This window comes from Arvicanthis niloticus, chromosome 25 (assembly GCF_011762505.2).
Source record: "Arvicanthis niloticus isolate mArvNil1 chromosome 25, mArvNil1.pat.X, whole genome shotgun sequence".
Classification (NCBI taxonomy): Eukaryota; Metazoa; Chordata; class Mammalia; order Rodentia; family Muridae; genus Arvicanthis; species Arvicanthis niloticus.
Genome location: NC_133433.1, coordinates 33,055,924 through 33,077,846, shown reverse-complemented (window position 1 = coordinate 33,077,846; position 21,923 = coordinate 33,055,924). Strand labels below are relative to the sequence as shown.

Here is a 21,923-nt window from a genome sequence, read left to right as displayed (position 1 = left end):
CATTCTATATTTTCAGCTACTGGCTTTGCTCTCATAAAAAAAGAACTTGTTTTACTCGAGTTGAGGCCCATGAAAAATTAAAACACAAATCTGGCTCTGAAGAGAAATAGTATAACACCTGATGTTGAAATTGCCCTGAGTCTGGAGCATCACTTTTGCGTCAGAACTCTCTAGCAAGTGAGAAAACAGCTAAATGTACAGCACATATGGGAAAAACTGTTTCCAAAAAGAAAATATGTGCTCAGAGTGGAGAAACAGAAAAGAAGTGCTACCGATCTGAGCTCGAGAGGACAGGCACACACGTCATAGTTTTTTGTCATCTCCATACCAACAACTGTCACCAGGAAAAGACTCTCAACTGGGGAACTCCTCCATCAGACTGGTGTGTGGGCAAGTCTTCAGGCATTTTCTCGATTAATGACGATTAATGACGGATGTGGGAAAACCCAGTCCACTACGGGTGGTTCCAACCCTAGGCAGGTGGCTCTGAGGTAAAGATGCAAGCTGAGCAAGCCATGAGAAGCATGTCAGCAAGCATCAGTGGTTTCTGCTTAAGAGTTTCTGCCTTAGCTCCCCTCAGTGATGCAAACTGACATAAATCCATTGTTCCCCCAAATCAGGTTGGGTCAGTGTTTTATCACAGTAACAAAACCCCAAGTAGAACAGAAAGTATTTTTCCTCTCTACAGCACAGAAAAGGTAATGGGACATGGGGTTAAACAATCTTCCCAAAAGTCCTCTCTGGATCATGGATATCCTCTTCCTGTACTCTGCTTTGGACACAGTGATCCAGACACTTTTGTTTTAGCTTCTTGTTGATGTTCTGACAAGCTATCACACATGGAGTGACCCACACAACACAAGTCCATCAGCTCCAACAACACACTCAATCAGCTCCGGGTTCTGGGCTTTGGGTATCTACTGCACATCCCAGATGAAAGTGTTGGCTAAAAAAGAACCCGTCTTCCCTCCCTAACATTTAGAGGCCCTGCCTGCATTCTTTTGTTCACAGCCCTTCATCCATCTTCAGAATGAACTGCCAGGCTCTCCTCTTTAATCAGCAGACCCCCTAAATCTGGCCACCTCCCTCGCCCTTCACCTAGGATACCCTCCCCACAAAATCCTTAATGTGACTCCCCTCTTCAAAGTCCCCTCACCATATAAGGTTCCATATTCATAAGCTCTGGGGTTAAGAAAATGGCTATTTGTGGGGGAAATTATTCTCCCTACCATCGATTGCAGGTAATGCCTAGCTAGCTACCTTTTCCCTTTCTGCTGGGGAAATTGTAACTACGGATTAGTAGTAAAAACCGAAATAGAAAATGTGGGAAATACTCACCAGTTTCCGATGAACCGAGGGTCATTCTGATCAAGGTGAACAGGACTTCTGGGATCCACATAAAAGCCAATGAGCAGCCCACCTAGTAAGTATCCTACTGCAGGGCCAAGTGCTCCCATGACGTACATGATGGCTGAGGAGACAGAGGGGACAGGGGACAGAGAGCAGCGTTACACAAGACAGATGCTGAGGAGACAGAGGAAAGGGGACAGACAGCAACATTACATAAGACCTTATATACTACAGCTGTGTTCAATGGCTATCTTCTGAAATGTTCATACTGACATTGGTCTTCAAATTTTCCCCTTCCCCTTTTCCCTTCTTTCTGTATCAGAGTCACTTAAACGAGCTTTGCAGCTGTTTCTGCTTTGGCTTTTAATATGAGTATCCAGGCCATGCTTTAGAACCACTAAATTCCAATTTCTCTTTTTTATTAGCATACATTAATTGTGTATAATAATGTGTCTCACTGTGGCATTGTCATACATACATATATTTTTATCATATTCATGCCCTTAACTCTGTTCCCTTCTTGCCAATGCCCTGCCTATTCCCACCTAGTCCCTCCTCTGTTTTCATGTCTTTAATTTCATTATGAATTGGTAAGATTCATTATGGTTACTAACAGGGTCCTGGTCAAGAGATTTAAATTCAATTTTTGAAAGTAGAGACCCAGGCTAGTTAATGAGGCCATATCAACTAGCCAAAAGAAAGGAAAGGAGAAGGTAGGTGAGAGGAGGGGAGGGAAACGGAGAGGAGGGGAGGGAAGGGAAGAGGAGGGGAGAGAGAGGAGAGGAGAGGAGAGGAGAGGAGAGGAGAGGAGAGGAGAGGAGAGGAGAGGAGAGGAGAGGAGAGGAGAGGAATGTGTCATTTGTCACAGCTGGAACATTCTAGCAAGACGACAAATCTGGGGGGCAGAGTTACCCTGAAGGCTGGATTCAATTGAACTAGCAGGCAACAGGCAGCCCCACTGTTTTTACTAACTACCATTTTAGAATCAAATGAGGTTTTAAAATGTACTTGGCTCATTACCAATTGAGGAAACTTACTTTAAAAAGAGTAAATATCCCTAAATGACATTATTTAGAAGGTCTATGTGGAAACCATCAACCACTGATGAACCAGAAAATAGTGTGTTGAAAATGTGTCTAAAGAGCTGGGTGAGGATGTCTCACTGTACACAGGTCAGAAAGGCAGTCCCTGGATTCAAAATACTTTTGCCATCAAAATAAATTTGTGTCAAAAAAAAAGAACAAAGTTACTAGCATTATTTTGCTAGGTTTTGAGACAGGAGGTACCCCAGGCTATCCCTGACCTTGGGGTACTCTTGCATTAGCCTTCAGGTTATGAAGGCACAGGTACACACCACCATTTCTGCCTCTATTTCATTTGTCCGCATTTCTATTTTCATCTCTATAGTTCTGAAAATTCTGAAAAGCAAATTGGAAATCTTGAGGTGGGTTACGGAATTCCTTGAAAGTCACTGAAAACCTCCTGACCCCTTTTCTCCTACTAAACTCCATCTTTGGGGGCAGATCCATAGACATCTTCAAGTTACTGCTGCACACAGGCATGATGAACATGTCAGGGGCATCTCTGCTTGTACACTGAAGGCCTGGAATCAGCTATAAGCTTAAAGCCAGCCTGCTAGTACAAAGTCTGGGGTCTCTGTGAAAAAAACCTTGAAATAAATGGCTAGAAGCTATTGTAAACAAGCAGCTTTGGTGGACGTTGCCAGGCTCTAGTCATAGACCTTGTAGATCAGTAACCTCAATGGATTACTATTATTATTATTATTATTATTATTATTATTATTATTATCCCTAACTTAGATAGGGACAAGTGAATTATAGGTGGAGTCAGAGTGACCTGTTCCCTGAAGCTTCACCCAGCTGATAATCTATTCTGGAAGATATCTGTATTCCCCCTAAAAACACTTACGCTCCTGCGTCATCCCCTTCCCCAACATCCTACCTTTTTGTGTATATAACCCCTGTGCGAAAAAGTAAAAACTGCAATCTGATCGGCCTATAGACAGATCGCCATTCTTTGCATCTTTGCCTGTATCCTCCTCCCCCCCCCCCCCCCGTTCTCTTTCAGGTGACTTCCCCAGACTCCTGTTTAATGTCCTGCTGGACAGGACACGAACAGACACCGGTGTTAAGCATTTCTCATTCTTCCTGTCATTCATTTGCAACCACCAAATAGATGTTTAAGCATCTGGTCTTCAAACAGCGTATTGTTCCCAGAAACTTATCAGAATGGCTTCACTCGACTTCATTATCTATACCTGAATAAGTTTCTATCCCAACATTATTCTTAAAATCGCAGACAAAACCAAGACTGCAGTTTATTCCTTTACTCACCTTTCACATTGTTACAAATATAAGTCACAATGCTTGTTTTACAGAATCGTCCACTGTTACAACAGAACTGTACCTCCATTGCCCGAGTAAGTCCAGAACAGAGGCAAGTCCTACATGTGGTGCCCTGAAGAAGTGTGTTTCCAGTGTATAAAATTAGGACTTTGACAAACTCCTTGAAAACCTATCTACAGCCTCCTCTGTCAACCAAAGATAGAAAGCACCTCTTTAAGGTATAGGTATTTCTGTTTGCACAGGAAGATAAAATTAAGGTTTGCAATGCCAAGCAAGCCACACCCACTTAGAACTTAACACTATAAAGAGGCCAAAGTGGACATGAGTCCTCATCCCCAGACAGTTCTTCTGGTGTAAAAGAGGTTTCTTATTCACTACTCACATAGATCTGGAAGGGGTACTGTGGTCCCTCTGTTTACACCTGGGCACAATGGCATGTGTGTACAGCAACCCCACACAATTACCCAGCAGATGGAGAACCCATCAAGTAACGGTCACCAGAAAACCTCAGCTACTTTATAAACTAGAGATGAAATTTTCAAAATTCGGTGATGTAATGTCTCTCTGCCCCTCTTCCACAATGGTCCCTGAGTCATGGGGGAGGGGTGATGCACACACTTGTTTGTGTCTGAGCACTCCGAAACCTCGGTGTAAGCTTCCATAACCCTGCCCACATGACTTCAAGCCAAGTACTATATGGGAGATGACCCCAAGTTCTCCTATCAACACAAGACGTAGCCTGGTCTCTTTCACCACAATTGCTGTAGACTTTGAGTGTCAAGGCAGATGAAGCTGAGAAAACACTATTGTAGGTGTGGTCTCGTTGTGACATGGAGGCCCTGAACTCCCTACTTAGGCCTCTGCTTTTCAAGCACTTTCTTCCTAAATGAAAGTATCCCAAATGAGTTTGTGGTGTCACCGGCTGTTTCCCATGAGAGAGGTCTTGCCCTCCAGGTACTTTTCCTACTGCTCCAGTACAAAGGGCAAGGTCTCTCTTCAACTATGCAAAGCTCTTTAGTAATTACCTTGATCTTCTTCTCAGCTGCCTGCCAACTTTAGATTAGCTCATGCTGCTTTCCTTGCCAAACTATACATTTTTCACATCTTTCTGCTCTATTCTTGGCTCGCTGTAAGCTTGGATTGAAAGAGAGTCACCATGCCAGATTCTAATGTTATGTTGTCTTAAAACTTCCTCTGTGGGAGGTAGAGCGAAGTCTCAGCAATTAGCTGCTCACATGGCATAAGAGGCTAAGTAGAATGGTGATTCTCTCCCATGTTACCCCTTTAGGCAAACAGGTAACTTCTAAATCCAAGGTCTCTAAAGAGCAAGCACTGATACTAGACAAACCAGGACACTGGTTCATGTGCTCCTAAGTGGCTCTGGAGACCTCAGTGGAGACTAGGGAGAAGAGGCAAGATCACCTGTGGCCACACCCTCCCAAATTTCCTCAGCCCCTATCAAGTTGTCATTCCCATTTCAAGAAGAATTAAAGATATTTCTCCTTCATCACAAAACCCCCTGGGGTGCATTGAAGGAGTCACAGATGAAGCTGTTCAGGTGAGTTGATTCCAACTCTATGGTGTAGCTTTTTTAATTCTACAGTCCCTGTCAGATTCTTCAGCCTGCCTCTCTACCCAGTCCTGAATCACAGGAAGTGATTCCAGAATTTCTGACAGCAGTTAGCTGTCCAGCCATATGCCTCATGGGATATGGGAAACTGAGAGGCTCAAGCACAAAAAAAAAAAAAAAAAAAAAAAGATTCCAGTATCATGTTGCCATACAGAGGAAGGCCTTTCTGGTTTCACATCCTAGCACTGAATAAGTCACTCTTTCAGCTGCATCCTCTTTGAGAAGGCACTGGTGCAAGCTAGGGCCATTGAAAAGGTAACTATGACTGACAAAGGGTCTCCCAGAGAAGAAACACATAAAACTATGATTTAAGGTGCATTAACTAGATGGGACATCAACAATATATTGAAGACTGGGGAGGGGGGAGAAAATATTTGTTGTAGTAAGTCAAGGGAGAAGGTCGTCTGAAGGGATGACTTTTGGTGTAAGCTTCTCAGGATGTAGGCAGAGCAACCTGCATGGACAAAGGCACAGAAGTCTGGAAGTGTGTTCAGGAAGCTGCAAGTATTCGTGGTATTTTATTTGTGGAAGCTAAAACTGGAACCACCTAAGAGATCTTGGAATAAGTGGACTGAAAACTGGAGTAAGTTCATGCACTAGAGTACTGCTTGTCAGTCTTAAAGAATACATCAGTGATACATGCTAAAACATGGAGACATTTCACAATCTCAAACGCAAGATGGAGGAAGGTGAACACTACCGCCTATCAGGCATCATTCTTAGACCTCAGTGCACAGGCAACTGGGTGAGATCCTCTCCCCTGAGAGCAGTGAGACCTGCAGGTGTCAGTGGCAGGTTCTTCCGCTGTGCAGTGTCCAGTGGAAATTTTGACTGTAAAGGAAAAAGTCACTTTCTCTGGGCAATGAGGGTAGATGTCAACACCTAAGTTGGGTAGTCAATCATAGTCCATCTTTCCCCTGCTTTGCTGTGTCTCTCTTGAAGAAGTCTGTGGGATTCTGAGAATCCATAGTACCATGTGACTTCCAGAGATCTCTGTTCAACTCACGCTTGAGTACTCTCCCTTTCCCTCGCCTTCTGCTTGTTTGTGGGCAGAATTCACTGAGAGAACTGATACCCTCAGCTAGAGTGGACATCCTTTTCCTGCTTATTGAGTCTGTATGGCCTCTTCTAGTCAAAGCAAGCCCATTTTCTTTTGTCACACATTCCTTGTGCATCCATCCTGTTTTCCATTGGATCATGTCCCACATGATTCACTGGTAGGTGACCAGACCAGGCCAGTCAGATGCTGTTCTCAGGCCAAAGATTCCCTCCATGCGAATATGGCCCAGTCCCAGACTTCTCCAGAACTCTGATCAAACACCACTCTACAGAGCAGTCATGGCTCCCTGTAGGGTCTATGTAGAGGGAGATTCCCTAATTATTTGAGTAAATAAAGACAGTAAAAGCCAATTGCTGAGCAAAGATATAGAGGTGGATTTCCCAGGTCCCAGGAGGAAGAGGAGGAGATGACATAGAGAATGGGTCTGTTTTTGCTTTTGTTTGTTTTTGGTTTTGTTTTTGTTTTTGTTTTTGTTTTTGTTTTTGTTTTTCGGCCAGGCTGTGGAGCAGAGAAAATGGACACCATGTACACCTGGGGGCTATTAGATCTGGTGGCAACCACTGGATGAATTCTAATATAGAATAGCTGATGCCTTTAGAACAATAGATTCTGAGACCAGCAGTACTGTCGTTTAGCCAATTTTAAAATATTAATATTGTCTGGTGTTTTCCATTTGCAACGATTCAGGTGGGTGTGAGAGTGGGCGTAACTGCTGAGCAGTCATTGGTGGTCGGCAGAGCCAACCGTGGGGGCAGTCGGTAGGTGGAACTCGAGTGGTGGCTCCAGGCATTCTCAGGAGAGACAGCTGTTGGACAGCTTAGCAAGCCAGCCATGGGAGCTGGGTGAGACGGCCATTTCCAGCACTGGGCAAGGAGCAAGTGGAGCTCGACACACAGAGTCCAACACCAGCCATCACCACTCCCTGTTGCCCTGCCTGTTGGAATTTCCATCAGTACACATATGTGGCATGTACTTGTTGGTCTCTTGGCATCTACCTCTCTCATGGAAATGTCAGTGCTATAAGACGAGGGACTATTCTTCATTTCCTCATTATCGATGACTGAGGAGTGCTGACCATAAACTGATAAAGATGTGTTGAATGGAGACAAGATGAAGACTCTAGCTGTGAATCTTGAGTAAATAAACAAAAGCAGTTGGACCCTCATCCTTATGACAGTCTAAACCGTAGTCTACTTGCTCTCTAGGGACCCCTGTCTATCCTTGAGATCCTTCTCCTCCCATCCCAGAGTCTGTGACTTACAACGTTGGTCCCCATTGTTTACAGCCACGATGCCCTCAACTTTGCCTTTGCATGGGCCATCACCCCTCCCTAGCTGGAGTTTCTTGGGACTTCACAGCCTCCTGGTAACTGGACTGGATTGCCACACAAACATCTAATCTTGATCTTTTATTTATCAGCGTCTACATCTAAGCTGATCCCTGCCCCCAGCATCTCTCTACTCTGCATAGAGCTCTCTACATCCCCATAGGACGAGGATTTATCTTCTCAGCTGCCCCATGAGACCATCACTAACCTCAGGAACTGAGTCAGACAATGGATTAGCTAGAAATGTGATTTGGGTCCAGGCTCAGAATCTGGGTTTGTACCTAAAACCATGCCATGGACTTGTGTTCTGTATACATGCCTGAGGTCCTCAAACGCCTATTGACCCTGGCATGGGACACAGCAATGGGAGAACACGTGTCATACATGCTTAGTAACACAGCTGCTGAAGATTAGAAGCATGAAAAGTCATCCACACTTCGCTGCAATATCACAGTAGTGACACCAACTTTCGTCCAATTGCTGTCAGGTTCCTGGAAGATTGCCAATATACTTTATTGTACCAGAGGACCAGATTTAAAGAGAATATCCCGTCCCTCATTCCTTCCCCTCACCAATACAGGGATAAGGGTTCCTTATTCTCAGTTATTTTGAGAAGTGATTTTTTTTTCCTTTTAGAAGATTCAATTACTTTGACGAAGACCTGACAGCAAAAGACCAGCTGCCACAGCAGTCGGGGAACAGTCTGTCACCTGCTAAGGCATCCAAGGATCATCTCAGGTCATGAAGGAGCGGGGTGTGGCCCTTAAATAGATCCCTCACTGTTCCTCCCAGCAGCAACCACTGATTTGCATTAAGAGTCATCCCATACTCATTTCTCCTGCTGGATCGCCCTGTCCAGCCTTGATATGAGGGGAGATGCCAAGTCTTAATGCAACATGTTATGCCATGTTTGGTTGGTATCCCTGGGAGGCCTGCCATTTTCTGAAGAGAAACAGAGGAGAAGATGGTGGGGGTTGGGGAGGCTAGGGAAAAGGGACTGGAAGGAGAGAAGTGAGGGAGAACTCTGGTCAGGATGTAGTATAACAGACAGAGAGACAGAGACAGATGGGAAGGAAGGAAGGAAGGAAGGAAGGAAGGAAGGAAGGAAGGAGGGAGGGAGGGAGGGAAGGAGGGGGGAGGGAGGGAGGGAAGGAGGGGGGAGGGAGGGAGGGAAGGAGGGAGGGAGGGAGGGAGGGAAGGAGGGAGGGAGGGAGGGAGGGAGGGAGAAAAGAACCATCCTATAGAAATATTCTCAAAGAAATCTGAAAATTATTTAGGGTATAACTTGTCCTCTCAAAAAGAATGCACAACTGCACACAGAAGGATCCATTTGCCCTTAATTACTACCTGGGGCCTAGGAGGAGGCTATCTCATGCACTGTGACTTCAAAGTATCAAAGTGGCCACCTGTGAGTGTGCACAATTAGTGCCCCAGGATGGCCCTCAAGGATGGCTGTCAGGAAGACCTGCTAAGGAAGCTAATCAAAACACTAGTGAGAAACGTGAACCTCTACACAGTACCAAAAGAAGAGAAAAATCAACCAACAAACTGTGAGGCCAGTCAGTAGCCAGCAAAGAGTGGGGTATCAGTGTTGAGGCACGTTATAAACAGCAGTGGACTAGTGATTCTTACAGGTTACTGGCGCAGACTTGCAGACTTGCAGACTTGCATAGACAGGCTTTTAATGTCTTTATACACATAGGTAAAGATATATAGATATATGGATGGATAGATAGATAGATAGATAGATAGATAGATAGATAGATAGATAGATAGATCATTTATGGGTTTGAGATAGGTCTCGTGTATTCCGAGCTGTCTTTCAGTTCACTGGAGAGTTGAAGATAGCTTGGCAGTTCTGATGTTTGCGCTTGACTCATGCAGAGGTGCGGGTTGAACCCAGGGTTTCATGCATGCTAGACAAGCAATCTACCAACCGAGATCCATTCCCAGCCCAAAGACAATACTTATCAGTACATACTATATATAAGAAAAGACAGAGATGTGGGTAATAACAGAGAGACCAACAAAATATAGAGACATAGTGGGGCTATCAATTTTAATACTTATGAGAAAAAAGCTTTATACCTAGGGAAAATGCTTCCCTCTAAAGTGTGAATAAAAATAAAAAAAAATACTTTGACAGTGGGATCATAATTTTGACAAAAACATAAATTTAAATAAGAAAAAGTGCATTTTAAAAAAAGGCTCATAGAGCCAATGAGCGAGTTTGGAAAGTATGAAAGATGTTAGTATTAAAATCAACTATATTCAGACCTGCTCTCCTCCTCTCAGCATGGGCGATCACAGACACACAGAACCCCACCTCCTGCTATGCAGCAGTGTGGAAGGAGAAAGACAGCCAGAGATGCCAAGCAGCAGACACCACAGACCTGCCCTCCGCAGCACAGCACAGCACAGCAGAGGACACACGAAGCCACACCTGTCCCCACACAGAGCTGTGTGCAGTATGGGAGGGGAAAAATATCCACAGACCTGCCACCTGCCATGCCACACCATTGTCATGCCACACCATTGTCATGCCACACCAGCAGGCAGTATAAACCCAGAGGCCCACTTGATACCGTGCCATGAGGCACAGACAAAGGAGGTCAGGTCTGCCAGCCACGTGGCCCGCCTGCACTAGGAGCCACTACAGTGTGCAAGTATGTGGTGGACAGATGGGAGGAGAAAAGAAGTGGAACAGTTGGAGCAGTATGAAGAGAGATGGAACTGGAGAGGAGAGGCTGGAGAGGAATAGCCTGTTGTGAGTAGCTGGCCCTACCACCTGACACCATGGCAAAGTTCCAATCCACCAAGGGCCATATCTAGGTTGATGGCTATGCATCTGCAGAGCTCAGTGTCCATGGCTTATATTACCACTACAGAACATGGGGATGTCCCTGGTCTAGGCAGCCACCAGAGACCATGCGGGTGTCCAGGTGCTGTGCAGAACTGTCTCTGGCCCTCACTGGCTGCAGTACTCAGGAGAGTGGGCCCAGACCCTGGCCTAGGCAACACAGTGGAGCTGGCCCTGATGGCAAAGGTGTTAGTGAGGTTATGAGAGCAGGAGACCTGGCCCAGCTCCTCCCCGGCTGCCCAGCTCTTCCCCGGCTGCAGCACATGTGACAGTGGACCCTACACCTCGACTGGGCAGCACAGTGGAGCTGACTCTGGAGGAGTGGGTTCAGGGGAGCCAGCCCTGCGCTGATGGCACTGGGTGGCCCAACAGGAGCAGTGCTGAAGAGCTCACCCTGGTGCTGCAGGTAAAAAAAGAGCTGGCGGGCTGACCAGTTCAGCTGCCACTCATATGTAGAACCAGGGGTTTGAGTTGGCCCACTCCAAAATTTACGTCATCCGTGAATCGTTGGGACACGTGAAAGGGCTGGCCTTACCCATCCAAAACAGCAGATTCCCCATGACACAGAGCAACAATAGGATAATCGGGGGGAATCCAGGTGAGGAGCCAATATTGATGGTGTCACAGAATCCAGAGACCTCTGATTCTCGGACCAGACCAGTGGCTCATTGCAATGAAAACGTGCTAGTAAATATGTGTGGACATAGTGTGACACACTACAGCCTCTATGACGAAAGATTGTGTATACTCTGTTTTGTCCTGTTTGTCTGTCTGTGTGTGTGTGTGTGTGTGTGTGTGTGTGTGTGTGTGTGTTTATTTTGGGGGGCAGGTTGCAAGGGCAGACAGGGGATGGGGAGATGAGTGAAACTGGGATGCATGATGTGAAACTCACAAAGAATCAAAAGTTTAAAAAAAAACAACAACTCTATTTCTATATATACACAATGGTTAGGAGTTTGAAACAATACCATGAACAAAAGCATCAAAGATATAAACGTGCAAAGTATATTGGCAAATATGTGTGTGTATATATATATATATATATATATATATATATATATAATTGTATACATACACACACACATATATAATGATATATACACATATATATATATATGTATACACAGACATACACATGGAGGGGGTGACAAGATGGTTTGATGGGTAAATTGCATTCTACACAAGCCTGCTGAACTGAATTTTAATCCCTGAAACATGAAAAGATCAGACATAGTAGCATGATTTTGCAATCCCAGCACTCTATAGTGATGTAGGAACCAGAGAAAGAAGTCTGGAGATTTGTGATCTGGCCTGAATTACATGGCAAACAGAAACCAGAGATATTCTGCTCAAAACCAAGGTGGAAGGAGAGAAACAACTTCTGAAATCTGACCTCTGACCCTATGTACCTACACTGACACACACACATTGTATATACATATAATAATAATAATTATTATTATTATTATCATCATTATTATAGGAAATCTATAAATACAGACATACATATAACATAGAGATAAAAACATTTGCAACATCTTTATGATGAAATGTTAAAACAATTTAAAGACTCAATCAAGTGAAAAAGATGTATATCTTATTCATGGCTTGGAAAAGTCAATGTTGTTAAGCCATTGATTCTCACAAAATTGGTGTGTAAATGCCATGGGATTCCAGTCAAAATCCCAACACGGTTTTTGCAGGAACTCCAAAACTCATTCTAAAATTTGTATAAAATACAAAGACTGGATGTCCAGCAATTCAAGTGGAGAACATAGACATTTCAAGACTTATAAATGTCCCTCTTGGGCCAGTGAGATGCTGGCCCACATCGAGACAGATAAAGCAATGGGAAATAAAACATAGAGGCTGACCAACACGGTCATGTAAACGACCGGCTTTTGACCAAGGCACATATCTGTCCTATGTTGTGCCCTGGTCAAAAGCCAGTTGATTGACAGACCACATTCTTGAGAAGCGGTGCTGAAGGCGTAGAAGGCCTAAAATGTCCTAAGTCTAGGAGATCGCTGTGGGAAATACACTTGAACAGAGACTTTACAAAGAAGACCTGTGGATGGCAAATAAGAACCTGGGGATGTTAGAGTCTTCAGTCGGGGAAAATGCACATGCACTGTTTACTTTTCTACTGTGTGATAAAACAACTTACAGACGCTTATGGTCCCAGAGGGAACCTGGGTCCCAGCCTTGAAGAGGCTGCTTCTGTGGCAGCCCACAGGGCAGAGCACAAAGCTGAGAGCAGAAGAACAAAGCAGAGAGAATGAACTGGAAGTGGGAAAAGGCTGGAACCCCTCAAAGCCCAGTGGTGCACTTCCTTCAGAAGTCTTCCCCTCCTGAGCCCAAATAGCGCCTCCATTCTGCAACCAAATATTCCTGCATAAGCCTATAGGGGAGATTTCTCATTCAAACCTACAACACATTAAAATTGCAATTAAATCCTGCCAACTACCTATGCAGACAGTTAACTCCCGGGAGAGTAAAGTGATTAGAATTCCCGCACACTGCTGGGAGGGACCTAAAATGGTACAATTGCTCTAACACTTTGGTAGAGTCCTAATGAACTAAATATATGCCTAATGTATGACACGCCTAGGTGTTTTGATACAAAAGACAAACGCATATATGCACATGTATGTGCAGAATATGCACACTTGCTCCATAGTAGCTAAAGCTAGAAACAGCCTAAGAGTGTCTACCTCAAAGGGAACAGAAATATTATGTTTCTCTTACACCAGAATGCTGGTTATCAACACAAAGGAAGGAATTAATGATACACAAAGGAATAAATTAATGATACACACTAAAACCTGGATAAACTTCAAAGTAAGCAAAAGAAAGACATTTTAAAAACACAGCTTAGGTGATCTGACATACGAAATTCAGGCAAATCTGCTGCTCCCTGGGGTCTGTGTTAAAAGGTGTTCAAGGAAGCTCCTCATGACACTGGATATGTTCACAGACGATTCAGTGATCGTGAGGGTGCCAAGTCCTTTCAAACTGTATGTGGAATTATACAGTTTATTTTATCTTGATTTTATAACTTTTATTCTGTTTTCTTTCACTTACTTATGTGTGGGTATTTTTGACAGTATGTATGTCTGTGCACCACATGGGTACAGTAACTAAGGAGACCAGAGGGGACATAGGATTTCCTGGAACTAGTTATAGACCGTTGTAAGCCACCAAGTGGGCGCTGGCTTTTGAACTCGGGTCCTCTGGAAGAGCAGCCAGTGCTCTTAACTGTTGAGCTTTCCTTATTTTGTGCCAGTTTAACTTTAGAAGGAATAAAATGAAATGTTCTAAAAGGAGATTCTGGTGAAGACTGCACAATTTTTTAAATTCACACCCCTCCCTCCCCCCAAATCACTGAATTATGTACACAGAGTGGAATGAATTTTCTGGTATGTAAAGTATTTTTTTAAAAACTAGATGGAAATGCTCACTTGTTCAAACTTGTTATCTTGGCTATGGCAAAAGCAAAGCTCTCACCTCTAGAAAATTAAGAGATGGGTTATTCAGAAGCCAGATATAAGCATCATTGACTTAGCTTACTCAAGTTCTATGCTCCAACATTAATTAACAATAAAGAACAAAGAAATCCATAAATGAAGACATCTTTCAGATAGATATATAGATATATAGATATAGATATAGATATAGTCAGATATATATACACATACATATGTGTGTATGTGTATACGTGTGTGTGTGTGTGTGTGTGTGTGTGTGTATAGGAGGCTTATAGCAAGATGGGGAGAGCTCTGCTATAGGCCTTGGGTTCTGTCTGACAAAACTCTAACTCTTTGATTAGTGGGAAACTAGGCTTTTGCTAAGTCAATACATTCCTAAAGGTTTCTTTTGTTTTTTAAAAATATGTTAGTCATAATAATGTTCAGCAGGATTTTAGGTCCAACACAAAGTGGGACAAGTAATGGCTAGGTTAAAGACAGCCCAAGATCACTTGTTATTAAGCTCTGGAGCTGCAACATTCCAACCTCCCCACATCACTGCCGTCTGACCAGCCAAACACCCTTGTGGACAGCTTCTCCCTGGGAACTCTCACTCACAGGTAGTACAACCTTAGTGGGATTTCTGGTGTGCCCTTTATAATTTTTCATATTTTTTAGTTTTTTAATTTAAAAAAAAAAGCCCCCGGAACTGGTTTTTTTTTTTCAGCCATGTGAAATGCAGTGTCATGTCTGCAATATCCTGTCCACTTATAGTGGCCTTGTTTAACTTGCAGCCTGGCTGGGGCGCCTGGCACATAGTGGGCATGCGTCTGCTCACTGGGAAGCGAGCAGACAGTATTTGGAAAGCAATCCTCCAAGTTTCCATATCCACCTAATAGTCACGGGGACTTCTCTCAGGCCAAGCTATTGCCCTAAAGCAGGATCTGGCAAACTACCAGACAAATACAGTAAGTCAAGCTGTACTGGGATGCAGCTATGCAAATTCATCTGCATACTGGGTTTCCATATCACAGCAGCAGAGCTGGGTAGCCGTGACAGAAACGGAGTAGCCCACAAAGCCTAACATAGCTGCTGTCTTTCCCATTATAGAAAACGCGTGCTGTCCTTTATAGGGAAGAATAGCATTCACTGAGCGTCTGTGGTGTTCTCAACGTTAGCTATGCATGCGCTCAGTGCTTCTTTTAAAGTTTGCCTCCAATACGCTTGTAAGTTGTGGTTGTAACTCACAGAGGTTTGAGTGAACTTCCATTACATGCATTTCTCAAAAAACAAACAAAAAAAAACCAAAAAAACAAAAAAACAAAAACAAAAACAAAAAAAAACACCACTTTTCTGTTTTCAAAAATGTTTTAAGACAAAGTCTCACTGCAAACAGACCTAGCCTAGGATTCAATATGTGGATGAGACTGGCCTCGAACCACAGAAAGATCTGCTTGCTTCTGCCTCCAGAGCACTGGGATTAAAGGGTGACTCCCCCACACCTAGATTCTTTGTTATATTTTTAATAGGCAAGCTCATATAGGATAAAAATGTATACATGTGGCCTGGCATGGTGGTGTAAGTCTAAAAGCCCAGTACTCAGGAAGGGGAACTGCACAGAGTACGTGGCTAGCTTAGGCTGCATTGTAAGAGCCTCCTCCAAAAAGAGTTATAATTGTAAAATGAAAGACAGTTTACATAAAAAGAAACTTCATTTGTTAATTCAGTATTGACAGGGATAGCAATTTCTCTAACATTCAAACTTATAAGGATATAAAGTTCAAACAATATTTAGTTGATTAAGTAACAGTTCATAAAGTATAATTTCTGTAGGAGTAATATGATAACATAATTATTGTTTGGTGATTGACTTCAGAAACTATACTACACACATCACCATGCCATCCAACACCTACCAATTTTAGGGAAAAAAATTATTTTCCCCAATTTAAAGATTTAGAAGATCAGTTCCTGTCTGGGGATATAACTCAGCTAACATCAGCCTTGTACATGTGAAGCCCTGGGTTCTATCCCCAGCACCACATAAAATGGGGCATGGTGATGGTTGCCTGTAACCCCAGCACGAAAGAGGTAGGGGCTGGACAGTCAAAAGGTCAGAAGAGCAGATGACCATGCCAAGTTCTAGGGACATTGAGGAGACAGCATATAGCAAGTGGTACAGCTTTAGACCTTGGACAACTGCTGTCCGAATTCCATTTAGGATCCAGTGCCTTCAAACTCCAAAGAAAGTGACAGAAACTTAATGAAAAGCTGCGTACATGTACATGAAGAAAAAAATAAAAGCTGGAATTTTCTAAATAGTTTTGGAACTGCAAACTGAAGAACTACTAAGAGCATCCCCAATGAAAAGGAAGCTCACTCAGGTCCCATCTCCTAGGAGATGGTTTGATTACTAATTGGCTGCCACGGGAGGGCAGGAAAAGACACATTAACTGAAAAATGCATTCTAAGTATGTTGTGTGACATTTTCTCCAGTAATTACAGGGAAGACTCAGCAACTCGCACCAGCTGTTTAATTTATCTCTTGGGGAGACTAAGCCACTGCCAGGAAGCACCTTCCAGGTAAACAGGCACAGAGTGACACAGCAGCCTCCTTGGCACTTGAAGTAGCACCATCTCCATGGGAACACCTAAGCACCAGTGGAGTGAGGTCATATGAGGTCATATGCAAATGCTGGTCCCTAAGGCTGGTAGTCAAAGTCTACAGTTACTGTAAGGAGAGCAATGTAATTCTAAAAGGTAACGCTGGGCCTTTACAACTGTAAGATAATAAGATTTTAAATGCATCTTCTCAGTTAATTTTCAGAACAACACATGCGAATGGTGCTTTATCGATTCCAAACTGAAGCATTTTTCTGTGCAAGCATTTCCCCTTGTTAGGATCTAACAATAAGAAAGATTATTTTTAAATACAAATTTGCCTAGGCTAATACACCCATTTTTTTTTTTTTTTTTGCATTTCCTAGTGATATTCCTAGTAAAGGAAATATGGCAAATGACCAAACTAATACCTGGGATTTTATTTTAAAGTAAAAGATAAGGGTATGGAGAGAGCTCTGCTGGGAGAGGGCTTGCCTAGCATGTGCAAAGCTCTGAGTTCAGTCTCCAAGTTCATTCTTGAAGACACAGTAAGTTCCCAGCCAGCCTGGGATACATGTCTCAAAAATGTGATTAAAATAATGTTCAGTATTCTAGGGTCAATGACTGTGCCACCCAATATTCAAGTGGCTCATAAGAACTCAGACTACCATATCAAATGTCTGTGTAGGTCTAAGATATCCGTGTAGGTCTCTTTGGGAGACTGGCTCTGTGATCCCAGAGAAGTTACTCAGTCTCACTGATGTCCTTCCTGGTCTATTGACAGAAGATTATGATTTATCTGCTTCTGTTAGAAACAAAACATACTTTCTGTGTCACATAAAGGAACACACAAAGTGACAGTGACCTGGCAAGGCCATTCTTTTTGTAAAACAGGTATGCCAGAACTCACATGACGCTATCAATACTCATTGGCCAATATAGTCACCATCTTTTATTCTTGATATTGGTGACGAACTTGGTTGTATCCTGTTGGTAGAAGGTTGATTTCACAATCTAATGTGATTGGCTAATCAGTCCAAAGGGAAAGGTTTAGGAAATATGAGTTAGTTGAGCTTACTACCTTAAATTTTAAAAGCAAGACCATTTCTTCCCCTTCCAACAGTTACTGATGCAAGAAAATGAGATAACGCAGAGAGTCCTGAACACTCTCTGGGGCTCAGGCAATATCAGCTGCAACAGTGATTTTTATTATTACGACTTCTATTATCACGCCTAACTCCACAGTTACAGTCTGAGTCTGTAAACAACCTTAGAGTATTCTCAAAGCCATCAAAGAATGATGACAACCGTGGCACTTTGAATAGGTAGCCCCCATAGAACAGTTAGCCCATAGGGAGTAGCACTATTAGGAGATGTGGCCTTGTTGGAGGAGGTGTGTCACTATGGGTATTAGTTCTTTTAAGAAGTCCGACCGCAGTTCAGAATAGACCACTCGGGACCACGTGGTTCCAAGGGAGAGGAGGTTTATTCAGGGGATAGGGCAAAGGTGGGGAGAGGAAGGTGGAAGAGATAAGAGAAAAGAGAAGTAGAGACCGGCCATGACCACGTGGAGAGAGAGGAAGGTGGGGGAGGGGACAGAGAGGCAAGAGGGTAAGAGAGAGAGTAAGAGAGTAAGAGGAGGGGGCAAGCAGCCCCTTTTATAGTGGATCTGCCTACCTGGCAGTTGCCAGGTAACTGTGGGGAGGAGCATACCTGGCTGTTGCCAGGCAACTGGGGAGGTGGAGTTTAGACAGAATACTAACAATGGGTGTGGGCTTTGAGGTCTCCTATGCTCAAGCTTTGTCCAGTGTGGCTCATTTTTGCCACCTGCAGATCAAGATGTAGAACACTGGGCTCCTCCAGCACCATGGCTGCCTGCACACTGCCACGCTTGCCGCCATGGTGATAACGGGCCAAACCTCTGAACTATAAGCAAACCCCAATGAAATGTTTTCCTTTGTAAGAGTTGCCGTGGTCATGGTGTCTCTTCACAGCAATAGAAACCCTAACCAAGACAACAATAAGCAATGGCATATACACATTTCAGGGTCAAGTATATTTATTTCATCATTACCAAAGTCTGTGAATGTGGAAGTTACATATATGATTGTCTAATAGCCAGAATTTTCAATTACTGAAAACACCCTACTCCCTAATCACTAGTCAGTCAGTAGTCATACAACATGTCTATGCTTTGTGTGGAGCTTTTTGCTCTGGTCATAACAAGATGCCATTCTCAGACTATGCTCCTGTTGCCATAACAACTAGACTGGGATAATAGAGTAGTAGCCGGGTCTTTGATAATGTGAATAGAGCTATAGACTCTCCCTCAGGAAATTCAGAAGACCCTGCCTGGGATTCCAGCTATTCCTCTCCCCGGCCCACTGCAAATGATCCTGGGCATACAAGTAGAAGGCTGATTTAAAGCTGGATTCCATGAGGAACTTCCACCCAACCACAGTCTCTAAAGACTTTACCATGACATGCTCTGTAAGTAACCCTTTGCCCATGATACGTAAGAAAAACTCAGCAAGGAATTTGGTTTAAAAAATGTTTTTGGTCTGGCGTTGGAGCCCATCTGACGTGACATTTGCTTGTGTCGACTCAGGAAAAGTTAGTGCAACGCTGTGTCAAACATCATGTGTGATAAAGAAAGTCATGCTTTCACAAAATGAGTACCAGCCAAGTCTGGGGAGACAGCTCAGTCTGTAAAGTGCTCGGATGCAAGCGTGAGAGCCTGAGTTCAGATCCCCAAGACAGACAGACACACACACACACACACACACACACACACACAAATGCCCAACACACACTGAAATGAATGCCATTAGGAGTTATAAACTGTATTCTCTGGATAATTGTTAAAACATGGCATGCACCTCGGGGTATGATCCCAATGCCTGAATCAAGCCACGTGTCCCTACAGCCCTCTCTGGTACAGAGTCAGCAAGCAGTCTGTGTGGTGACGTAGCATGTCTCAGTATATAATACCTGACTATGACTATTCCATGTTCCTTGTCACATGCACTATGCTGAGCTAAATCACATGATGTGAAACTTTCATCCAACCCTAAAAGGTTATAAAAATAAAATTAAACTATATTTTAAAAAAAAAAACTAAACATTCTTTTGTTTGTGAGATCAGTCTGCGGTTCTTCAGGGAGACCACTTGGGAGACTTGATTCAGGAATGAAAGCTATTCGTTGAAGAGGCTCCTCTGGCTTAGCCCCCCCCCAACTCTCTCTTCGCAGTCTGTCTACCTTTCTCTCCCCTACCCCGCACCTAACTCTCTCATTTTCACTCTTTATTATTTTTTTATCTTATGTTTAGAAGTTTTTCCTGTACATGTATGCTTGTGTTCCATATGCATGCCTGCTCCCTGTAAGGGCCAGAACCCCCTGGAACTGGAATTACAGGTGGCTGTAAAATGTCATATTGATGCTGAGAATTGGATCTGGGTTCTCTGGAAGGACAGCCCAATCTGACCATTGAGCCGCCTCTCCAGCCCCTCGTTATCACGCTTAATGAAGTTTCTCTCCAGGCTTTAAAGGAAATCATGCCGTGTCTGTGTCCTCATCATCATCAAGTCTCCGTGTAGACTCACTCTGTAGACCAGGCTATCCTCTGGGATTAAAGTCATGCATCACCCCTCCCCAAAACCCCACCCCCACCTGCTCCTTTTCTTGAAAAGTCCATCCTGTTTAGCTCTCCAAGTGTTGTGTGTTTTCTTCAGATGCACTCCTCCTGCCTGTAAGGTCTACTCATGGCCTTGAGGCCCTCCCATTGTAATGAACATCTTTGCAGGAGTTATTTATGTCTCACACAGCTGACCCGTGAACTCCAGACAAACTGCTGCTGTTTCTCTTCTACTTAGCAGTGCTATGGTTGTAAGATATGGGTCCGTCAATGATAACAAACCTCCCACTCTGGTGGAAGGTGCATTCGATGGGGAAGCTGGATTTGGGAGTAAGAAAAATGTGGAAAATCTCAGTGCCCTTCTCCTAACTTTGTAGGAACATAAGATTTATTGTTAATTTTGAATGTTCTGCAGAAAGCATTACACACTCTTAACTGCTAAACTCTTAACTCCGGTTCCAAAAATATTTTTTTAAAGACTAGACCACAGTTTAGGAGAAAATACATGTAAATTATGTTTGGCAAAAGACTTATACCCATGATACATATAATACAATTTCTACAATACAGTTTAGGATTTAGCTCAGTGGTAATATACTTGCCTAGGTTCAGTTACACACACACACACACACACACACACACACACACACACACACACATACACACCAACATACTATCACCACAATGGCTAAAATTCAAATCATTGACCATACCCTGAAACTCTCACATGTTGCTGCTGGGAATACAAAATGGTACAGCCACATTGGGGAGAAATGGGGTTTATTAAAGATAAACACATATTTGTCATCTAATTCCATCCTTGGGCTATCCAAGAAGAACAAACATATATGCTGACATGATTTTTTGATAGAGACCATGTCAAAGGTTGTCAGGGGCAGTAGAATTACATAATCATCCATGTAAACTGTTGGGGGTGATAGAAGCTTCCTATACCCCAACTATAAACATTTGTCGAAACATACCAACTGTATCTTTAAGGTTAAGACGCCCTGCTATATACTTAAACTCACTCCCCAGTATGTTGATACAGGCACTGTGATGCAATGGTTAGGCTGCACGGTCAGCTGGATTTGAAATCACCTAGGAGATACACTCCTGGGCATATCTATGAGGGCATTTCCAGAAAGGTTTAACTCACGAGGGAGGACCCATCCCTAATGTGGGTGACGTCATCCCATGGACTGAGGTCCTATTCTGACTAAAAGGGGAAAATGAGGAGACAAGCTGAGTACCAGAGTTAGTTCATCTTCCTTTGCTCCCTGACTGTTAACACATGACCTCCCACTCCTGCTCCTGTGTTCTCCATGCTGCTGCTGAAGCCAAGCAGACTCTTTCTGAAGTAGTTTTGGTCAAGTGTTTTGTCACAGAAACAAGACAAGCAACTAATGTATAAAATTGTTAATGAGGAGTGAGGCTACTTTTGTGGTCGACCTGACTGTGGGGCTCCTGGGTCTGTGGAGTTGGCTTGCAAGAATATTCTGGTAGAGCTTTTGAAACTGTGGACTAGAGAAGCCCTAGGATGCTGTGAACAGGGTTTCAGTGGCCATTCTGGTGGGAGTTTGGAAGTCCAGAGAAATGGAGACAGAGGAAGAAGAGGAGAAGAGG

General features: G+C 43.5%; 1 protein-coding gene across 4 annotated transcripts in view; it reads right to left on the bottom strand.

Moving 5' to 3' along the window:
- Positions 1-21,923, bottom strand: part of Slco5a1 (solute carrier organic anion transporter family member 5A1) — a 200,230-nt gene that overhangs the window by 69,261 nt on the left and 109,046 nt on the right. For all 4 annotated transcript variants that reach the window (XM_076924350.1, XM_076924353.1, XM_076924351.1 and 1 more), the window contains one exon: positions 1,339-1,471. In XM_076924350.1, the coding sequence (XP_076780465.1) occupies positions 1,339-1,471 (133 nt within the window). The remainder of the gene's footprint in view (positions 1-1,338; positions 1,472-21,923) is intronic.